This window comes from Corythoichthys intestinalis, chromosome 9 (assembly GCF_030265065.1).
Source record: "Corythoichthys intestinalis isolate RoL2023-P3 chromosome 9, ASM3026506v1, whole genome shotgun sequence".
NCBI lineage: Eukaryota > Metazoa > Chordata > Actinopteri > Syngnathiformes > Syngnathidae > Corythoichthys > Corythoichthys intestinalis.
Genome location: NC_080403.1, coordinates 31,237,779 through 31,258,663, shown reverse-complemented (window position 1 = coordinate 31,258,663; position 20,885 = coordinate 31,237,779). Strand labels below are relative to the sequence as shown.

The 20,885-nt window shown below is 40.6% G+C and overlaps 1 protein-coding gene across 1 annotated transcript; it reads right to left on the bottom strand.

Annotated features, from left to right (window-relative positions):
• Positions 1–6,200: 6,200 nt before the first annotated feature.
• avpr2b.1 (arginine vasopressin receptor 2b, tandem duplicate, 1) lies at positions 6,201–20,155 on the bottom strand. Its single transcript, XM_057846590.1, has 2 exons — positions 19,318–20,155; positions 6,201–6,442 (listed from the first exon to the last, which is right to left on the bottom strand). Exons 1-2 carry the CDS (start codon positions 20,153–20,155, stop codon positions 6,201–6,203), a joined length of 1,080 nt encoding a protein of 359 aa, XP_057702573.1.
• Positions 20,156–20,885: the final 730 nt, after the last annotated feature.

The window sequence follows — 20,885 nt, the reverse complement described above, 5'->3', positions numbered from 1 at the left end:
AAATTATGGAAATATAGACATAAACAAATGATCCATGCAGCGTTTTAATGTTTTTTTGAGAGGACAATAAAACTATAAAACTTAAATGACAATATCTCACGTTTTAGTTGGTCGATTGACTTCAAATAACAACGAGAGTAAACCGCAACTTCCGCACTTTAAAACGAGACCAACCAACGGCATGTGGGTGACGTAATTAAGACGCGAGGGTGCTTCAAAGACGACGTGCGCTGAGGACGCGCCGGCGCGTCCTTCGACTCTCAAGGGTTAATTACCGCCCGTTAACGCGATAATTTTGACAGCCATAATAAAGATATAAGTAACATACATTTAGAAACATAAGTACAAATGACCTACATTATGTACAGTGAAATGGAATATATCTTGAAGATCAAGCTAAATGACTTTTTTAAATCATAAGGAAATGAATAAGTGGCCTAACATAAATGAACAAATATAAATCCAAAATGCACATTGACAGCTAAGATGTTTTGAACCTCCTCACCAGAGCAAATAAAACTAAATATGGTAAATAAGCCTCCTTAACTCTTTGCTTGCTCTTAAAGATTTGATCCATTTTCTGTTGCATTGCCCTTTGTTTTTTTTTGTTTTTTTTGCTGTTTCATTTGAACCAATCAGAGCTAACTATCTCTGGTGATCACATGTCAGTATGTCAGCCAATTGAACGGATATATGAGTCCAGGCGTTTTGCTTTGCTGCGTCCTTTCGCACATTGACGTGACTCGTCAGACTCAGATAACTGCAGCAGCTGGGGAAACCTCTATGCTGTCCGTGGAATAAAATCAATTATAAATATTTTGGAAACGCTACACAAGCACTTTATTATGCTTGTTGTTAACACTTGTGTATGTAAATCTGATGTTGCTAGATTGTTTTCTTCTTGGAGATGAAATGCATGTGTGGCAGCTTTGTATTGTTTTTTTACACAGCGTTTTGACATTTTCCGTCATATTTTCGGAATCAAAGCACCGTATACTGGAACAGCGTTCCGGCCCTGAATCTTATAGCGGAACTGCGTTCCTGACCGTTCTGGCCCACTTTCACCCCTGGTTGTAATTCCAGAAATGATTTAATCAAACCTCTTTCGGGTCAACATATGATAATTGACATTGGCTATCGCAATTAATTTTTTTTTGCAGGTTAATTTTCGTGTACTTGTCTTATTCATTGGACTCGCGTCATTGAAGACTAGCTTTACCTGCATTCTTTGGTGATGAATACACTACATTAAAACGGTAAGTATGAAATACCATTCTTGGAAGTGTGTCCTTTTTCATGTACAACGGTGTATGGTTAAGGTAATTGCACTATCAACGTCATCAGCTTACTGCTATCCCACTTTTAGCTGTGCCTTCAGGCTCTGCACAAAGTATTTTGTCCTGATGCTATCAATCGAGCTCCAGCAGTGTGCAATTTCAAAAGGCACCATCCAAGAGCCAAGCTAAGAGCTGTGTGAAAACCCAGCTGTCACCTGTGTGTATATAGAAATTGCAGGTTCTTATACATCAATAGTCTTTGGCTGGGTTTTGCTAAAATTAATGGCTTAAGCTTTTCCATGTTTTATCTGCTGTTTGTCACCAGGAAATAAAATGAGCAAGAAGTGAAAGTAATTACAGAGTTCTGTTATTTTTTTTCTCCACATATGACTGTGTGTCTAGAAAACTATATCAAGCAGTCATGTAAATGGACATCTAAACATACAGCACCATATTTCATCAGTCATAAGCACAGGCAATAGTGAAACATGATAAGCAAAATCGTCTGCCAGTACTCAAGCGACATGTCTGTTCACAGAGTATGAGAAGGAATTTCAGTTTTGTGAAGTCACATTCCGTACAAACAAAATAAAAAAAACAATTTTTGTGTCCAGTACTAAATTCAATAAAAGTAATGTTTGGTTGGTAAAGGATAAAGAGATTATCAATTCTGTTTTAGGTTGCTAAGGGAACCTACCCCGATAGCAGGTGAATGTGCGCCGGAACCGGGTTTCAGCTCTCCAGATCCACATAGCAATCACACCCGTTGAACGTCAGTGGGCCAGATGCAGCGGGGATCATCAATCTGACAGTCCAACCCCGATAGCAGGTGACTGTGTGCCAGATCCGGCGTCAGCTCGCCAGTTTCACCTAGCAATCACGTCTGCTAAAGACCTCTGCGCCAGATGCAGCCGGCACCATCAATCTAACAGTCCAAATGATAGGTTACACACTGGTCCGGGCGGACCGTGCAGACCAGATGCGCTAAAAATCTGAAATTTAACGGTCGACATGTGATGTCACAAAAATGCGCACCCTGAAGGCGGGCGTCCGCTGCGACGCTAAACAGAAGAACACGCAGGATTCAGGACACGTCATCTCGGCGTACGGAAATTTTTATGGTAAGTGCTTTACTCAAAGTCATAACTGAGTTTTGAAGTCACTTTTTGACTGCTTATTTAACCTAGCCTTAATCTTGATCTTCGTCAGCAGCTTACTTAAACCGGTCCTTGGCCTCATATCATCGCCAGATTAACAACTCACCTACGTGACTTTCAGGTAAGAAAGAATTGTGCGACCCTGAGACTGAGCTCATTTTTTAACCCCTAAATCCTGTACTGCTTGCCTGCCAGAAAGGCCTGCCTGCCCGTTCACCTTTTCTATCACCAAACTGCCTGCTGGATTCTACGGACACTATCAGCCACTCCCTCTTATTATCAATGCACTCTTGTTACCACTGCCAGTTTGTGTCTGTCTCTGTGCTTGGATCCCCCGTTACCCCAGAATCAGAAGCAAATACAACATGTTGTTTACAGTCTAAAAATGACTCATCTTGAATGTGGAGTTGCTTGTTCCAATTAAAATATTTTGTGAAAAAACAACGTTGTATTGTTATGGTGCATTAATATGTTAGCATTGATAAATGGCATGAAAAAGAAGTGATATTATTTCTTTTAATAGACAAATTTAATCTGCAGTATAAACACATTATAGTCTGATACATTGAACAAAATGGACCCCCCCCCAAAAAAAAACAACAACAACAAAAACAAAAAAAACATTTTGATACAAATCTGGCCCAGATTGGGTAACACGTGTGCCATATCCGGGCCATACATTAATATAGTGTCTGTTACTTTGGACCAGTTCTGGGCCAAAACTGGTTTCTGATTCGGCAAGTGACTCCCTACTGAGTTTGGGCCATTGTTCAAAAAGACACTGGGGCAGAACCGTTTTACAAAATTGGGCCGAAATTTGCAGTACATCTGATCAATGTCCGCTGCAGTTATATTTTGCTATCTGGGTAGTGAGATTGTTACTGTAGTTTGTCAACACAATCACACCAATGCTGAAAAATCTCTGCATTTTTACAGTATTTTATCGGGTATAAATGGTTGTCTATCCCTGCATTTGACTGGCGACTAGTCAAAGGTGTTAACTCAAAACGCCCAGCCAAAGTCAGTTGGGATAGGCTCAATGTCAGCCTCAACTCTAGTTGATGGTTTATTTTCATTTCTTCTAATTACACTGAACAACAGATTTATTATCATGTCCTTGATTTGTTTGCTACAAAATTAAACACATCCCATTTGAGCAATGCTAGAACATTAATTGTCTACACAGAGTCCGTCATTAAATCTAATTTATTATCCATTCAACATCAATATTCCAAAGCTGAAATATTTTAGTGCCACTAAATATTCCACCCAGGCACCAGAGTTACTCTGATTAATGGATGAGGAGAGCCTGAAGTGAATGTTACGATGAATAACACGGTACTATTCCTCAGACATTCTGCCCCATGGCTTGTTTGATCCTAATTATGCTGAGGAGAGGAGCACTTTGAACTTAGATAAGACACTTGGGCATTTTAGGTATAAGAAGGTGTGAATATCAGCATTTGCAATCACATCATGTATAAATTATCAATTTGAAAAACACTTGCATAATGGCAGAAACATGGTGTGACATGAATATATTACTATAATATACTGAATATATTTAAATTACCATAATATGTTTCAGTTTTTTAACCCACTGTAACAAACGCCACTGAGGGTTTAAGTTATGGATTCAGTTTCAGGATACGGGATTCAGTCAGCTTGACACAAGTATGTTCCTTGTGTGTGTCTATTACACTGCCATCAAGTGGCCACAGCATACACACCAGAAGGAGCAGAGCAGTGTCCATTTTTGAAGCAAAAATAGCAACAACAAAAAAACATTCGTTATCAACATTTCATTTGGTCACTTTATGTGTAAACTGGTATGATACAATAGTGTTTATTTTTCGTTCAAAGAATACATTACAATATTTTTTTTATAGGGGGGGACTGAAAGGGCATTAACTGTTTATTAATTTCAGTAGTGATAAGATGATATGATATATGAGTGTACAAGCAGTGATTACTTGAAAAAGTAATTTAATTACTGATTATGCCTCAAAAAGTAATCTAGTTACTTTACTGATTACTTCATTATTAAAGTAGCTAACTCACTTTAAAAGTAATTTATCGGTTACTTGTCACCATTTTTTCTTTGCTGCCTCAACATAAGAATGTCAACAGAAAAATGTTACTGCATGTAATTGACTTTCCGATAAGTGAAAGATCAGAATTTTTCACATAAGGCTTAATGTTCGAGTAAGCGGGGGTTTAATTAGTCGATGGAGTTGATTTCAACCACCATTGACTTGCGCTAGCTTAGCCACTCCGGAGCCCTGAAACTAACAAATAACTGACAAACTGCATGGAATTTGTTAAAATAAACTCGAAGGTTAAACCTAATGTAAAAAATTCTGTATTTCAGGTTAGGGTTTAAGGGTACACAGCATATCAGTGCTAATGTGAAAAAATGCAAATTGACTGCACAATAATCAACAACACACAAATGCATTATTATTATTATTAGAAATGCAAGTGCAATAAACACAAAAGGTGGGGACAGGTGCGGATGCACGCGCACAACCCGGAAGTACGCCGTACACACATGCGGTCAATTTGGCCACAAAACGTAGCGGCAACTAAGCACTATGCACTCAATTAGATTTACAACAAATCCCAACGATGCTAAACGAATACGTCACTTCACGGCATAAATTTGTAATACGAATATGATGTAAACAATGTTCACCGACATGGAGTGATACTACCCGCCATTGCAACGGTAAAGCTACGAAGCGGCCGCGCATGTAGCAATTCCAACCTATTGCTGGAACCCTCCAGAATGAAGGAAAAATACGTTAATTCATCGACGCACACAGATTAACATTCCCTCGCACATCTCAACAGGTGGATTCACTCTGTTCGAATGTGCACCCGCGTTCTTCACGCCTTTTTCAGTCCCAAAACACAAGACCAAAACAGGAAGTAACTATGAGCGGTTACCATAGAAATGAATGAACGTAGTGGGAACCTTTCTAACATTTTCTATTCAAAATGCTCTTCGTACATGACTACAACATTCTTTATTCTACATCCATCATGAGGAAATAACAAAAGAGTAACGTACAGAAACTAACTCTAATCAGATTACTGGTTTGGAAAAATGAATGCGTTAGATTGCTCGTTATTTAAAGAAAGTAATCAGTTTAGATTAGTGTCTACACTGGTCACAAATTAATCTTCTGTTAGATATGGAAGTAAACATGGACACAAATCAAACAAAATCTTATTATGTATAACAGAATTGCTAACCGTACAGAAACTACAACACAAACATAGTATTAGGAAGTAGATTAGTTGTATCAGTTGGAAATACATAGAAATATTCTCTACATTAACAAAATTAAGTACATCTGTACAAATTGAGAGAATGTGCAGAATGTTCATGAGTTCACTTTCGCAAATAAAATTGTCAGTTTTGACAGTAAGTTATTACTTTAATAATGAGTCGCTCATAGTATGATTTAATGCAGCTCAACATCACTGCAAAGGAGCATACTGATATTCACTGATTTCATACATCTCAGACAGTATCAATCAAAACAAAGCATTAATATCTTTGTAAAAGTAAGCAATTTTATCAAATTGTATGGTGCATGACAGACAACCATATTGCAGACATTGGTGCAGTCACAGCTAGGAAAACAACTGACTAATGAAACACAACACAAATCATTCTAGCATGTTGTTGGCGTGTTGATAATGTGAGTGTTCATTTTTATACAGTTTAGAATTTCTTGTAATATATGTGGTGCCTTGTTCAGCTGCCAGAAAAAATGCCTGAGGCAGGTGAATGATTAGCGTCTGATAAATTCTTGAGATTGATGAAAAGGGAGGTGACCGTGGTAGCTTCTTCCTGAATCGATTCCCTCCGATGATACTGGCGTCTGCACAGCGTGCCCACCAACCTTCTGGGAAACGTTACACTGAACACAAGGTAGATGCAAGGGTTTGCGCAGCTATTAAGACTGGCCAGCAGCATCAGGATGATGAATGTTGCATCTGGTAACACATGATCAAATTAAAAGTTGGTAAGTACACACAGTGTCACATCAAGATATTTGTAAAAGGTGTATGATACAGAACAGAGTCTACCAAACTCTGATTGCGAAATGAATTTTTATTTGATGATGAATACCTGTAATGCTCATGATTGCTGCTGTCTGCTTTTTTGTGGAAGCAAAATGGCTGCCACATCATGGTATTAAAGAACACAGATCCCTCTGCTGGGATCTGGGAAGATGAAAATTTAATGAAAGTTCTCATTTTTTTCAAAGAAAATTCCATTTAAAGTAACACTAGATAATTATTCATAATATTTGTGATATGTCGACTAACAGCTAGTTGAATGATACCTCTTTTATATCTTGAATGGGGTCTGTTCACCGGCACTAATTCACTTTGAGGAGGGTGGCAGGAACCATGCCATACACACACACACAAAAAAATAATACAAATGTGCTGCCTGCTTTACAGCATTAGTCACTTTCCCCGTTCCCCATTCGTTTTTAAGGCAGAAGTCAATGCGAACGCTTTCGCGCGAACTCTGCAAAGATGGCAGAGCAACAAAAGAGACAAAAAGTTTTATTCGCGGAGACAAAAAGAAAAAGGGAGGCTACCAGGATAAAAGGACACTCAATAACCCGGCTTTCACTCGCTGGCGTGGGAGGGGGGGGGGGGGGGGGGTTTACGGTAACAAATCAAATGTTTCTTATTTTCATCAAGCTATTGTTTAGCCACAACTGGATTCGTTTCCTCATTACTATTTATTCTTCACACAAGGCAAAACACTACCGCTTTTGTCCACCTGCGTCGCTAAATTCGACCAAAACTGAAAAGTTATCTAGTGTTGCTTTACATTAAGACTGACAACCAACCACATAGTGTGTTAGGCTGTTAAGCAGTTAGGCTGTCTTTGATTGTTAATAAATCACTATAGAAAAAAGATTTGGAAAAAAAAAAAAAAAATGGTGAGAAATCCAAGCCAAAATATTAAGCTTCTTTGTAAAATAAATAAATATTAATAATAATGATTATTCCAAAATTTGTTTGGTGGGAAGATATTCATGAAACAGAGAAAAATATGACAACCAACCCCGTTCCCCCCTGCTGCTAATTAATCAGTTATTATTAATTATAGTAATTAATCAATATTTAGCAAATTATGAAATGTCTTTTGGGAACCACAATAGTGTTAGAACCCACTGCAGGCCTGTATGCCTTTTCCTTTTTTTTCCCTCCCAGTCATCAACACTAATTCCACACACCTGTCCTGCACACCTGGTCATTACCTCAGCCTCCCTACATTACACCCACAGCCCTCTAAGCCAGGGGGCCCCATCTGCCGGGCCGCGGACCGGGAACGGTCCGTGGCGCATTTGCTACCGGGCCGCACAGAAATAATAATTTAATAACGACCGCATTCTGGCCGAATTAACCCTGTGCCCCTGCTTAACACACCAATATCTCTGTCTACTCTAGATATAATACTACGGGACAGATTACAATGTTGTCATAGAAGTCCATTGATTGGACCGCTAGCAGTACATCTTGTTTGTGTATATAATATACCTATGTGCACTTGTCCTCGATAATAACGTATTACTAGGCCGCGGGCGCAGCACATTTGTTCCCGGAAATAATTAGCCCCCACACGAGCGAAGATAACTGCAAAACAGACGTCTTTGGAGATATTTTTACGGCGAAAAGGGCACCTGACGAGCCTACAACCTCGAAGACCCACGAACTGCGAAGGAGTGGATTCGTGACCCGTTTGTGAATAAACAGAGAGATCGCAAATGATGGCGACCTTATTAAACGTACATTAGAGACAACAACTACCGAGGTTCTGGATTAAAGTTATTCTGGAATATCCTGACATCGCGACAAGAGCGTTGAAAACCTTGCTACAATTTCCAACATCGTATCTTTGTGAAGCGGGCTTCTTAATTAATGTGTAACGACAAGGCGAAGTCGTTAATGGTGAGCGCGGTGGGCAGCTGTTGTGTGCAGCTTACATGGCAGGATGAATCTGAGGAGAACTTTTCTACAAGTCCTTCCATGATCAAACGTAATTCAATATTCCTTTCTTTCAAGAAAGTTTGTAGTGTTTACTTTGGAATCGCTGCATTTGCGCATATGTATAACGTTACGCGCATGCGCAGAACCGCATCGTTGCAATTTTTGATGGGTTGCAAAATTTGTCAGAACACCGGTACGTGAAAAAAAAGACCCAAATAACACCGGTCCGTGGTGCAAAAAAGGTTGGGGACCCCTGCTCTAAGCTATTGCGAGTTTGTTAGCCCTCACTGCAACATACGAGCAATCCTAGATACCCTGTCTTGCCAGATTTTGATACTTTTTGACCTTGTGGATTTTTGCCTCTAGCCTGCTCCTTGTCTGTACTTCTGCCTCGTTTCTGCGACCTGCTACAGGACCGGATCTGGATCGCCTCTGCCTGGGCCCTCGCCTTGCTTGTCCCCCCCTGCTCGAACAGCCCTCCGTGCCTCTCCAAGAGCCAAGACTTCTTCCTCTCAAAATCATTGTCAATAAATCTGTTCTGAGCACTGCATTATTGGGTCCGTTTGTTCCCTGATCCTTGTCAAATGGTTAATACATTTTGGCATTTAAACTTTGAAAAATATTTCTCAACTCCTTAAAGTGCGTACAAAAGGATAAAAAAAAGTCTTAAATAGCATTATTATGTGAATTAGTCATATTTCCCCCCCCAAAATTTTTATTATATTTCCAAACATAAAACATACAAAAACTGAAAATTCAAAATACCATGGCAATAAGAAGGCCATATTTCGCAACCCAATTGGATAAAAAACAAAAATAATGAATAATCTTATACACATTCACACAGCTTACAAAGAAAAAATGAAAAATTCTTATATATATATAGATGTCATTCAATCCCCAGATTTCTTTAGAATGTTGATACAATATACATATACTGTATGTGTCCCATAATTTCATAAATTCTTTCAGTTTTCCTTTCGCAATGTAAGTCAGTCTTTCCATTCCTATGCCTTGCTACAGTTCCATAATCTATTGTCTTGTCCATTGTAGAGTCATATTTTGAGACGATTCGACTATATACAACAATAAAGCGCAGATGACGAGAAATTAGTCTTTTAATCCGCCATTTAGCCACGCCTACCATTATAAGGCTCTAGTGTCCCCAATAGGACGATGACGTCGGCAGAGTCATGGTTTCATCTGATTAAAATTAAACCCATTGAGGGGGAATTATTCAGAACAAAGAAAATGCGACGAAAACAGCCGCAAAATGTCATCGTTTCAGTCTCTTTACTCCAATATTTTTAAAGGATATTCTTTTAATCCAAGTATTTTCTCCCAATTGCTAAATAAATGGTATGGTCATGACAAATAACAGTCTTGTTCTAAATGGAATATGAAATAATAAAAATGCATTTATTTAGTACGACATAGCAAAATTACTCCATAATGGTCAAAACTGTCGACTTCACCTTTACTGTCGCACCTCCCGAACGATATTTTATGCCACCGTAGTTAGTCAGGCTTTTGTCATTTCCCTGCCCCGGCTTTGGAGAATGTAAACAAACCAAGAGGCGTGAAAGTCAGCCGACATGCTAACCCGAACCGAGTGACGTCTGAAAGTCTTATTTTCGCTTTTTGAAGTGAAAAATCACACAATACTAGCCCAGAACATGTGACACGGCAACAGGGTTGTCGATTGCCTTCGCCGATCGGCAACCCGGCCAGCGGCGAGCAAGTTACAGCTTGTTCCTCTGCTACTGAGAGAAGAGCTCGCCGGGGAAGCAGCTGGAGAGTAAAGCCGGACAAACCGATTGACGTCGGAGGAGCGCCGCAGCTGCCACATGGTGAAAAAAATAATGCTTTACTACACGGCGAAGACGTAAACAGAGACCGGCGTGCAGTTGCTGTGCCGCTAACATGGCAGGATGTGTCTGAGGAGAACTTTTCTACATGTTCGTACATGATCAAGCGTAAGTAAATAGTCCTTTATTTAAAGAAAGTTTGCAGTGTTTACTTTGTATTCGCTGTATTCGCGGCCATTTTTAACACAAAGTTGCAATTTCTGATGGGGTTGAAAATTTAATAGAACGCAGGGGACACGAAGAGGGCAATAAGCCGAGTATAGCGCTCTCCCGGTGCGGGTGTGTGCGACAAGCCGCTGGTCTTTGGCTGAGTGGCATTTTCAGTGGACAATCAGCCACAAAATGTAAGCCACCTCTGTAGTCAAACTTGTTCCATGATCCCAGTATTTGATATAATACAAAATACAATGTTTACTCACTTCCTCGTTAGTCAAATGGTCCCACAGTAGTAGGGCTTGTTTTGGCCAATATTCGAGGTGAACGGGAACCTTTTGAAACCCAAAAAGGCTCACACGCCTCTCCCAGGTGCGGCAACAATTTTCTGCAGCTGTTTGGCTAGCGTGATGCGAAAAATAAATGAACTAATCCGCAAAATCAGCTGAATCCCCAGTCCATCTGCATGCTATAAAGCAATGCTGTATTGTGAGATGCTAACCCGGGTAACGTCACATTCGCATTCGTCCTAAACTTGAGACTGAAGCTGAAAGTCACTCATTTCCATGGTGCGGGATTCAAAAATTTAATATACACATCCAAGCGGTCCATTTCATTCAAGAGCATATAACACCCCGTGAAATGATATGAACATGCTTTTTGGTGTCATACGCACTTAAATTGCCATTGACAGCAATAGATGTCCAATCCATTAGAACTTGCACCCCCTTCCAATGGTCAATCATTATAATCATTATTTTTAGAACGGTAACAGCCAAGTCTACCAATAATGTATGGAAAAAAGACCCATATCCTATAACAGGGTTGTCATAACTACGGCCTGCTGCCCAGTTTTTATTAGCCTGCACATAAAGCTTAAATTGGGCCTTTTTTTTCTGCACTTCTAAGCTGTAACACTAGATGAAACTGGTTACTTAAATAGTGCCTCTTCAGATCAGGGATCCAAATCTGACATGTTGAAACCAACATTGAAACGGTGTAGATTTTCAGTATTTATCAATTTTACATAAACTATAATTAGAGATGTACCGATCGATCGGCATTCCGATCACGTCATTTTCAAAGTATTGGAATCCGCAAAAAAATATCGGACGTGCCTTTTTTTAATATATTTTTTAGTTAAATCGTTTTCTAATTGTATTTAACGTTACAGACATAATGTGTTACACTCTTCCAGAGTGTTTAGTTTAAGCTTAAGGTAGGGTTATCAAATTTATCGCGTTAACGGCGAGAATTACTATTTTTTACATTTATCACGTTTCAATATTTAACGCAATTAACGCATGCGCTGCAAGACCCACTCACGCATTATCGCGTTCAATCTATAAAGGCGCCGTTTTACCCATACAGTATATAGAGCTTAAAGGCAGCGTAAAACGAGTAGAGTGAATTTTGGCAGCCTTTTGAGCCTTTTTTTAAATGGCTAAAGCCTTACAATTCCTCTCCCAACGATTAGAATAATAGTGGTAAGCAATGTGGGGAAGAAAGGTGGTAGTTTATCTTTTTCTTAACACCCAATGTTATTTCCCAACGCAGAGAAGATATATCAATTGGTACCACGACGCACAGTCATGGTTGCACTTCCCATCATGCATTTGGGCAGAAGTTAAATGGCTACAGTATCATTTACTGAAAGCTCAACAAATACACTAGATGGCAATATTTAGTCACAACATACAAAGTCACATTCATCCTTTAAGAATTACAAGTCTTTCTAGCTGTGGATCCCTCTCACAGAAAGAATGTTAATAATGTAAATGCCATCTTGAGGATTTATTGTCATAATAAACAAATACAGTACTTATGTACTGTATGTTGAATGTATATATTCGTCCAAGTTTTATTCATTTTTTTCTTAATGCATTGCCAAAATGTATATGATCGGGGAAAATTATCGGGAATGATTGGAATTGAATCGGGAGCAAAAAAAAAAAAAAAAAGCAATCGGATCGGGAAATATCGGGATCGGCAGATACTCAAACTAAAACGATCGGGATTGGATCGGGAGCAGAAAAAACATGATCGGAACAACCCTATAATCTATAATCAAACTATAATCAAATGTGATGATTTGAGCTATCTTTCTTGAGATTATGTTTTTTTGTTGTTGTTGCTGTTTCTCTTTGTTCTTCAAATTTTGTTTCAATAGTGTAAATATTAGAGCTGTCCGGACTACACGTATATGCGTCTATGAGCACACCATCCAGTAAACGGTTAATATGGGATTAAAAAATATATATATATGCGTGGAAAGCTGAGAATGGTGGACGCTGGGGATTCAAGCGGGGAAAGCGGCATTAAAAAAAAAAAAAAAAACGCACCAAAGTGACCAAAGCATAGACTTATTTCAACGAAACAAAGGAGGGTACACTGTCGTGTGCCAAGCTTGCATACCATGGCAGCACGTTGCCGTGAATAAATACCAGAAGCACCCAGCTATAATTTTGGAAGACGACAGGAGTCAACACTCTGGCGGATTGGAAGTCAATATAACGACATTTTTTTTCATTGAAGTTGCCTTTATTTGGGTCGTACAACAGAGTATTATGAGCTAATGTAGGGCTAATGTAGCTGAATAAGCAGCTATGTATTTTAAGTAGCTTGTTGCCGCCTCCGTTTAAATCAACAGTATTGATAGCATCTTGTGTTTTAAAATCGGTTTTACAAATAAGAAAATTCGTATTATTTTGACTCATCTACAGCAAACTATAATCAATAGAAGAATTTATAATAATGCTTCGTCGTAGCTCCTAGCGAAGGTCCATGTATGACAAGTGCGTAGCGGGCTCACAGCTACATTACCCTACGTAATAATGCGACTTTTGTTTCTTGTAGCAATATTACGACTTTTTTATTTATTTATTTATTTTATTAGGCCCTAATACTCCATCGTAGCGTTGTATCAACGTGCATTATTACGTTTTTTTTCATGCACTTCATTCTAGTGATACATGACATTTATTTATCTACTCTGTTGGTGCTTACTCTAATGCTGAGATTAAATAACACAAAAAAATAAAGTAAGAACTGTTTTGAATCCTGTTTACAAAGTGAAGTCATAGTGTTCTAAATCTGTTTGTATTCCGTTCTTTTGCACTAGTGAATGGCATCAGCATTTGACCTTATTGTTTATTTGTGATTTATTATTGTTATTTATGTGTTAATTTGTACTTTAATAAAGAATTTAAGTGTTCCAAAATGTTACTGTGAATTAATAATGGTCAACAAAAATTTAATTGCGAGATTAGTAAAGTTTATAAAAAAAAAATATTTGACTAGTTGACAAATCATTTAAAAAAAAGTCTGCAGACTAATCGGGAGAAAAATAATCATTTGGGACAGCCCTAGTAAATATAAATTTATATGGCGGAAAACACAGACAAGACTGAAAAAGCAGTTTCCGCTCTTGCACTTCTCTTTAAAATAAACTGCTGTATTTTAAGCCAAAAGAAGTGTTGTGTTTGATAGAACAATATGTCTATATCAGGGGTGGGCAAACTATTCCACAAAGGGCCGCTGTGGGTGCGGGTTTTTGCTGCAACCCATCAAGAAGACACCTTTTCACCAATCTGGTGTGTTATAAGTGCAATCAGTTGATTGCAGTCAGGTGTTTCTTGTTTCCATTGAAACCTCATTGGTTAAAAGCTCTGTGCTGGATCAGTTGGAACAAAGACCAGGACCCACTGCGGCCCTCGAGGACCGGTTTGCCCACCCCTGGTCTATATGCTGCCATAGCAGATTCATGGAGCATTAAGCCCCCGAACTATTTTTAATTTGTCTGTTTTACCCTGGAAACCCTCATTTACAGACGTCGCGCAACCGCTTTTGTTTCAACCCAGCCATAAAACGAAGGTAATTAATTATATAATTCAAAATGTCTGTCATTTTTAGCTTACGATCATTGATTTTAAACTTTTAACACAGTACGTCACAATGAATAAAAAATAAATTGTGTCTGTAAAACAGTCACGGATTTCTACCTCATAACGATCGCTTAGTTGTACTTTTTTTGTCACTGTCGCATTTTCCCCAATAGTTTAGATGATAAATAATCCATCCAAACAAAGAAAAATTGGGAATTTTTTTTTTAAAAGGGTAAATATATGAAAATCTCGACCACTCCTTGATGTCTGCGATTTCTGCATCGCGACCCTTGTTATATGACCATGTTTCACCCATAAAATCCCCCCAAAATCCGGCTGTGGTCATTCACGGCTGTGTTATGACACTCAGTGATATATGCTACATGGGGTTTTTGGATCGAAACAAGGTAAATACGCGATAATATCTCATTAACCCTTTAATGCAAGCAATACGAAGCAATTATCAGAGAATCCCAAAATTTGAAGAATAAGGTCCTAAATGAAACCTTTTTTCAAATTTGTAAAAAGAAAAGTCAAAATGAATATGTGTAATAAGCGCTCAGATATCTAAATCCTGTTTGTTTTTCTCATGGAACCTGCAGATGCATGTTTTGACTTGCATCCATCATTTTTTTTTTCCAAAAAGAAATGTCAGAATTCTGAATTCGTCGCAAAATCATGAAATTTTAGGTGTATCAAATGTGATACATTTGGCAATATAGGGTTAAAGTTCTGGTGTCTTCAATTCTGCTCTTTCATGCCCTCACCTCCGGATAGGGTTTAATTTAATTTTTTTTTTAAATGACCTGCATTTCAAAAATTTTCTTCCCTCAGAAAACAGATTTTAAGCTTTCCAATGACGTATCACACATGCATATCAGACAGTTTTGAAAGTTGGGGGTCTCAGAGCGGAACTTCAAGTCACCTGAGTGTTTTCCGCCAAATACAGTAAATATTTTGTATTATCCGTATACCCAGAGGTGTAGCAAGGGTCCCCGGGGGCCCCTGGCAACAAGCAACATGGGGCCCTTCGAGCGTGTGCAAGTAAGGGGGACAGTTGGACTTCGAGCAATAGCATATTTAATAAAAGTATAATAACGCCTCGGTCTCATAGAGCGCTTTTTAGGACACTCAAAGTGCCCGGCTTCTACTACATTAGGACATAAAACTACAGTATCATAGTACACTCACCGCTGTCTTGCTTCCTTTTCTCCTCTTCTGTTTTTTTTTATTCTTTCTTTTGTCGCTTCCAGAAGGATAACTTCTCTTCATTTGGATATACGCCAATTAAAAAAAAAGCCAAATCGCCGCTCACTCACACTCTGAGCCACGTGTGGGGGTGGGGGGGGGGGGTGTAGAGCAAGTGGAGGGGCACCTTCAGGGAACTCAGACACAAGGCTTTCACTGGCACTGTCACACTTGTTGCTGCGACAGTGCAGTAAAGCTGCGTGCGCTAAATCTGTTGGCCTGTCTGGGGGCCCCTGCTGGCTGGGGGCCCTAGGCAATTGCCTGGTTTGCCTAAAGGGACGCGACGCCTCTGCTAGAGGCGTAGCAAGGTCCCCGGGGGCCCCTGGCAACAAGCAACATGGGGCCCTTCGAGCGTGTGCAAGTAAGGGGGACAGTTGGACTTGGAGCAATAGCAACATTAATAAAAGTATAATAACGCCTCGGTCTCATAGAGTGCTTTTTAGGACACTCAAAGTTCCCGGCTTCTACTACATTAGGACATAAAACTACAGTATCATAGTAAACATACCGCTGTCTTGCTTCCTTTTCTCCTCTTCTGTTTGTTTTTATTCTTTCTTTTGTCGCTTCCAGAAGGATAACTTCTCTTCATTTGGATATACGCCAATTAAAAAAAAGCCAAATCGCCGCTCACTCTCACTCTGAGCCACGTGTGGGGGTGGGGGGGGGTGGGGGGGTAGAGCAAGTGGAGGGGCACCTTCAGGGAACTCAGACACAAGGCTTTCACTGGCACTGTCACACTTGTTGCTGCGACAGTGCAGTAAAGCTGCGTGGGCTAAATCTGTTGGCCCGTCCGGGGGCCCCTGCTGGCTGGGGGCCCTAGGCAATTGCCTGGTTTGCCTAAAGGGACGCGAGGCCTCTGCGTATACCTCTGCACTGCCATTGACACTCAAATCCATTTCAACTAGAAAGACTGGCATTTAGACCACGTTTCACTACCATTGACCAGTGGCGCCACCAGAAATTTTTCATAGGGGTGGCCGGATGGGGCCACTTAAAATCTTGGGGTGGCACACCAAAACTAAGGTGCCGTTTACATGGTGACGCTCCGAGAATACGAAAAATTTCAAATTTGCATTTGCATTTGCGTCTCCATTTGAACAATGTTGCAATTCCGCATGAAAACGATGTAGTATTCATGCCAGACCCTAGGGGGCAGTGCAGATTTACAGGGCGACAGAGAATGATGCACTTTGACCCCACCAAGCTCCCTCAGCCCGGAAAAAAATATGCCCGCCCACTCGAAGCAATGTCATTTTTCTTTTGTTCAAAAAGGCAAAAAAAATTGAAACATTCAACATATTTACATTAAAAATATTATTAAAACAGTAAAATAAAGCCGACATTCCGCCATATTTGCTGTTTTTAATGTTAGTAGCACCACTGCGCACGCCCAATGTGACGTGTACGAGTGCTGACGTTACGGCGCGGTGTCGTGCCGCAAGAGCCTTTGATATGCATGCCGAGGAAGCCCCCCACAACCGGATTTTTCCACTATGGAGGCAGGATTCAGAATTTTTCGTCTTCGCCAACACCGTATGCACGCGAGGCGAGTCCGCTACTCAGTCATTGCGTCTTTGTGTCGCAGAGTCGCCATGTAAACTGCCCCTAAAAGCCACGTTTTCAGGTTTTCATTATATTATTGCAGTAAAAAGGTCAGGGGAAAACTATCAGAAAGACTTAAGGACACGGCTACTGATATACTTTAGTGTATTGTGTAATATTTGATGTTACAGTGCCTTGCAAAAGTATTCGGCCCCCTTGAATCTTGCAACCTTTCGCCACATTTCAGGCTTCAAACATAAAGATATGAAATTTAATTTTTTTGTCAAGAATCAACAACAAGTGGGACACAATCGTGAAGTGGAACAACATTTATTGGATAATTTAAACTTTTTTAACAAATAAAAAACTGAAAAGTGGGGCGTGCAATATTATTCGGCCCCTTTACTTTCAGTGCAGCAAACTCACTCCAGAAGTTCAGTGAAGATCTCTGAATGATCCAATGTTGTCCTAAATGACCGATGATGATAAATAGAATCCACCTGTGTGTAATCAAGTCTCCGTATAAATGCACCTGCTCTGTGATAGTCTCAGGGTTCTGTTTAAAGTGCAGAGAGCATTATGAAAACCAAGGAACACACCAGGCAGGTCCGAGATACTGTTGTGGAGAAGTTTAAAGCCGGATTTGGATACAAAAAGATTTCCCAATCTTTAAACATCTCAAGGAGCACTGTGCAAGCCATCATATTGAAATGGAAGGAGCATCAGACCACTGCAAATCTACCAAGACCCGGCCGTCCTTCCAAACTTTCTTCTCAAACAAGGAGAAAACTGATCAGAGATGCAGCCAAGAGGCCCATGATCACTCTGGATGAACTGCAGAGATCTACAGCTGAGGTGGGAGAGTCTGTCCATAGGACAACAATCAGTCGTACACTGCACAAATCTGGCCTTTATGGAAGCGTGGCAAGAAGAAAGCCATTTCTCAAAGATATCCATAAAAAGTCTCGTTTAAAGTTTGCCACAAGCCACCTGGGAGACACACCAAACATGTGGAAGAAGGTGCTCTGGTCAGATGAAACCAAAATTGAACTTTTTGGCCACAATGCAAAACGATATGTTTGGCGTAAAAGCAACCCAGCTCATCACCCTGAACACACCATCCCCACTGTCAAACATGGTGGTGGCAGCATCATGGTTTGGGCCTGCTTTTCTTCAGCAGGGACAGGGAAGATGGTTAAAATTGACGGGAAGATGGATGCAGCCAAATACAGGAACATTCTGGAAGAAAACCTGTTGGTATCAGCACAAGACCTGAGACACGGACGGAGATTTATCTTCCAACAGGACAATGATCCAAAACATAAAGCCAAATCTACAATGGAATGGTTCAAAAATAAACGTATCCAGGTGTTAGAATGGCCAAGTCAAAGTCCAGACCTGAATCCAATCGAGAATCTGTGGAAAGAGCTGAAGACTGCTGTTAACAAACACTCTCCATCCAACCTCACTGAGCTCGAGCTGTTTTGCAAGGAAGAATGGGCAAGAATGTCAGTCTCTCGATGTGCAAAACTGATAGAAACATACCCCAAGCGACTTGCAGCTGTAATTGGAGCAAAAGGTGGTGCTACAAAGTATTAACGCAAGGGGGCCGAATAATATTGCACGCCCCACTTTTCAGTTTTTTATTTGTTAAAAAAGTTTAAATTATCCAATAAATTTTGTTCCACTTCACGATTGTGTCCCACTTGTTGTTGATTCTTGACAAAAAATTAACATTTTATATCTTTATGTTTGAAGCCTGAAATGTGGCGAAAGGTTGAAAGGTTCAAGGGGGCCGAATACTTTTGCAAGGCACTGTACTAATGATTTAATGTGCATAGTCCATAACTGGCCAGTCAACATTTTGAGTTCCACAACAATTCTGTCTTATTGTGTTATGTATATATTAGGCACAAGGTGTACATTTAACAAAACAAAATAATTACTGGGGAAAAGCAGGTGCTGGCAGATTTGCATTTTGGATGAAATGCATAACTGATGCTACAACAATCTAACGATATACTGGCAAGCGGGGTGGCCAACAAATTTATAGGGGTGGCCGTGGCCACCCCTGGCCACCCCCTGGGGGCGCCATTGCCATTGACGGCAATAGACGTCCAAATTAATTTGACTGAGTGGCTGCAGGGTCTGGAGGGCTTACTTTCCGTGGGTGCCTCATGGTCCCACACGGACCACAGTTGCACGGTGAAGAAAGGCGTCCAGCAGATGATGTAAGTAAGCACGACGACCACAGTCATCGTGACAGTTTTTACCCGGGCCTTGGACACTCCTCCCCCGCTGCAAGATCTTGTAGAAATCCCTCTGCGGATCGCCTCGTCTTCCACGACGTGCTGGGACTTAAATTGGAAGTTGGAAGAGTACACGGCGCGACAAATGCGCGCTTGGCACACTATCACACAAATAACAGGCAAGACGAATATGACGAGGGTGGTCCACGTTACGTAGGCTTTCGAGCCCCACGGCGTGATGAAGCGAGCCCAGCAGTCGTACACACCCGGAGCCACCTCCACCCTGGAGAAAATAAACACCTGTGGGATGCCGCCAAGAAAGGAGACGCACCAGGCGGCGCACACGGTAGCGTTCCAGCGCGCCCGGTGCCTTTGGAAGGTCACCATGGGATGACAGATGGCTTGATATCGGTCCACGGTCATGGCGACAATCATGTAAGTAGAGGCAAACATTCCGACAACCTGCAGGTACTTCACCGCGCGACATAAGGGGTCCGGACCCACGAAGCGGTCGGTGATGTGCCACATGAGCTGCGGGCAAACTTGGAAAAAGACCACCACCAAATCGGCGACGCACAGGTGAAAGACAAACACGTGCATCCTGGAAAGCTGCTTTCGCCTCTTCCACAATACCAGCAAGAGCCCGAAGTTGAGGATTCCAGCCGTAACGAAGATGACGGAGAGAAGCGCGACTTCCACTCGAGCCGTGCGCTCTTCCCGGGGCTCGCTTTCAGGATTAGGTTGCACCATCTCCAAAGAGAGGTTGCTGGGGTCTCGGTGCGCCAATCTTTAGTGGCGGATCACGGCACTGACAGATACGAAACGCATTCCAGGTGAGCATACGCTTCAATGGAATTTAGAGGCAACAAGCTGTATCCTGGACGGTCATCTGCAAGTGTTGCGCATTTCTTTAAAGGCAAACTGAAGGGATTGAAGAGGATGACACATTCATGCCTTTATAGAGAATTGGCAGTAGAGGAGGGGCAATCTCACTTGACTGTTGACGTCTTTGTGACAGGATATGTAAAGCGGGGTCGTGCAGAGACCTATGGAAGGGCAAGTGAACAAGAATTCAAGCAGTAAAAAAGTAATGTTACAAATTACTTCTCCCAAAAAGTAATTGAGTTAGTAACTCAGTTTCCTGAATGTAAGGGTAGTTACTTGGAAAAGTAACTGGTGTTACTTTTCATGTTTTTCTTTTCCATTAAAAAAAAATAAAAAATAAAAAATAAAATAAAAGGTCACACAATGTGAAGTTCAAAGGGTTTTTGGGACAATTGGTCCTACCCCAATTCTTTACCCTAAACTTCACTGGACACAGGGGTATTGCGGATATTGTGATAACTAGTTAGTAATCTGTGCAATGTTTGGAAGTCATTTAATGTTGTGAATCAACCGTTAAAAGTTGTTCAAATTGCTCCCATTATTGCATTAGTTCCCTTCTGTCTACTTTCGACATGTGAAAGTTTTAAAACTGTTT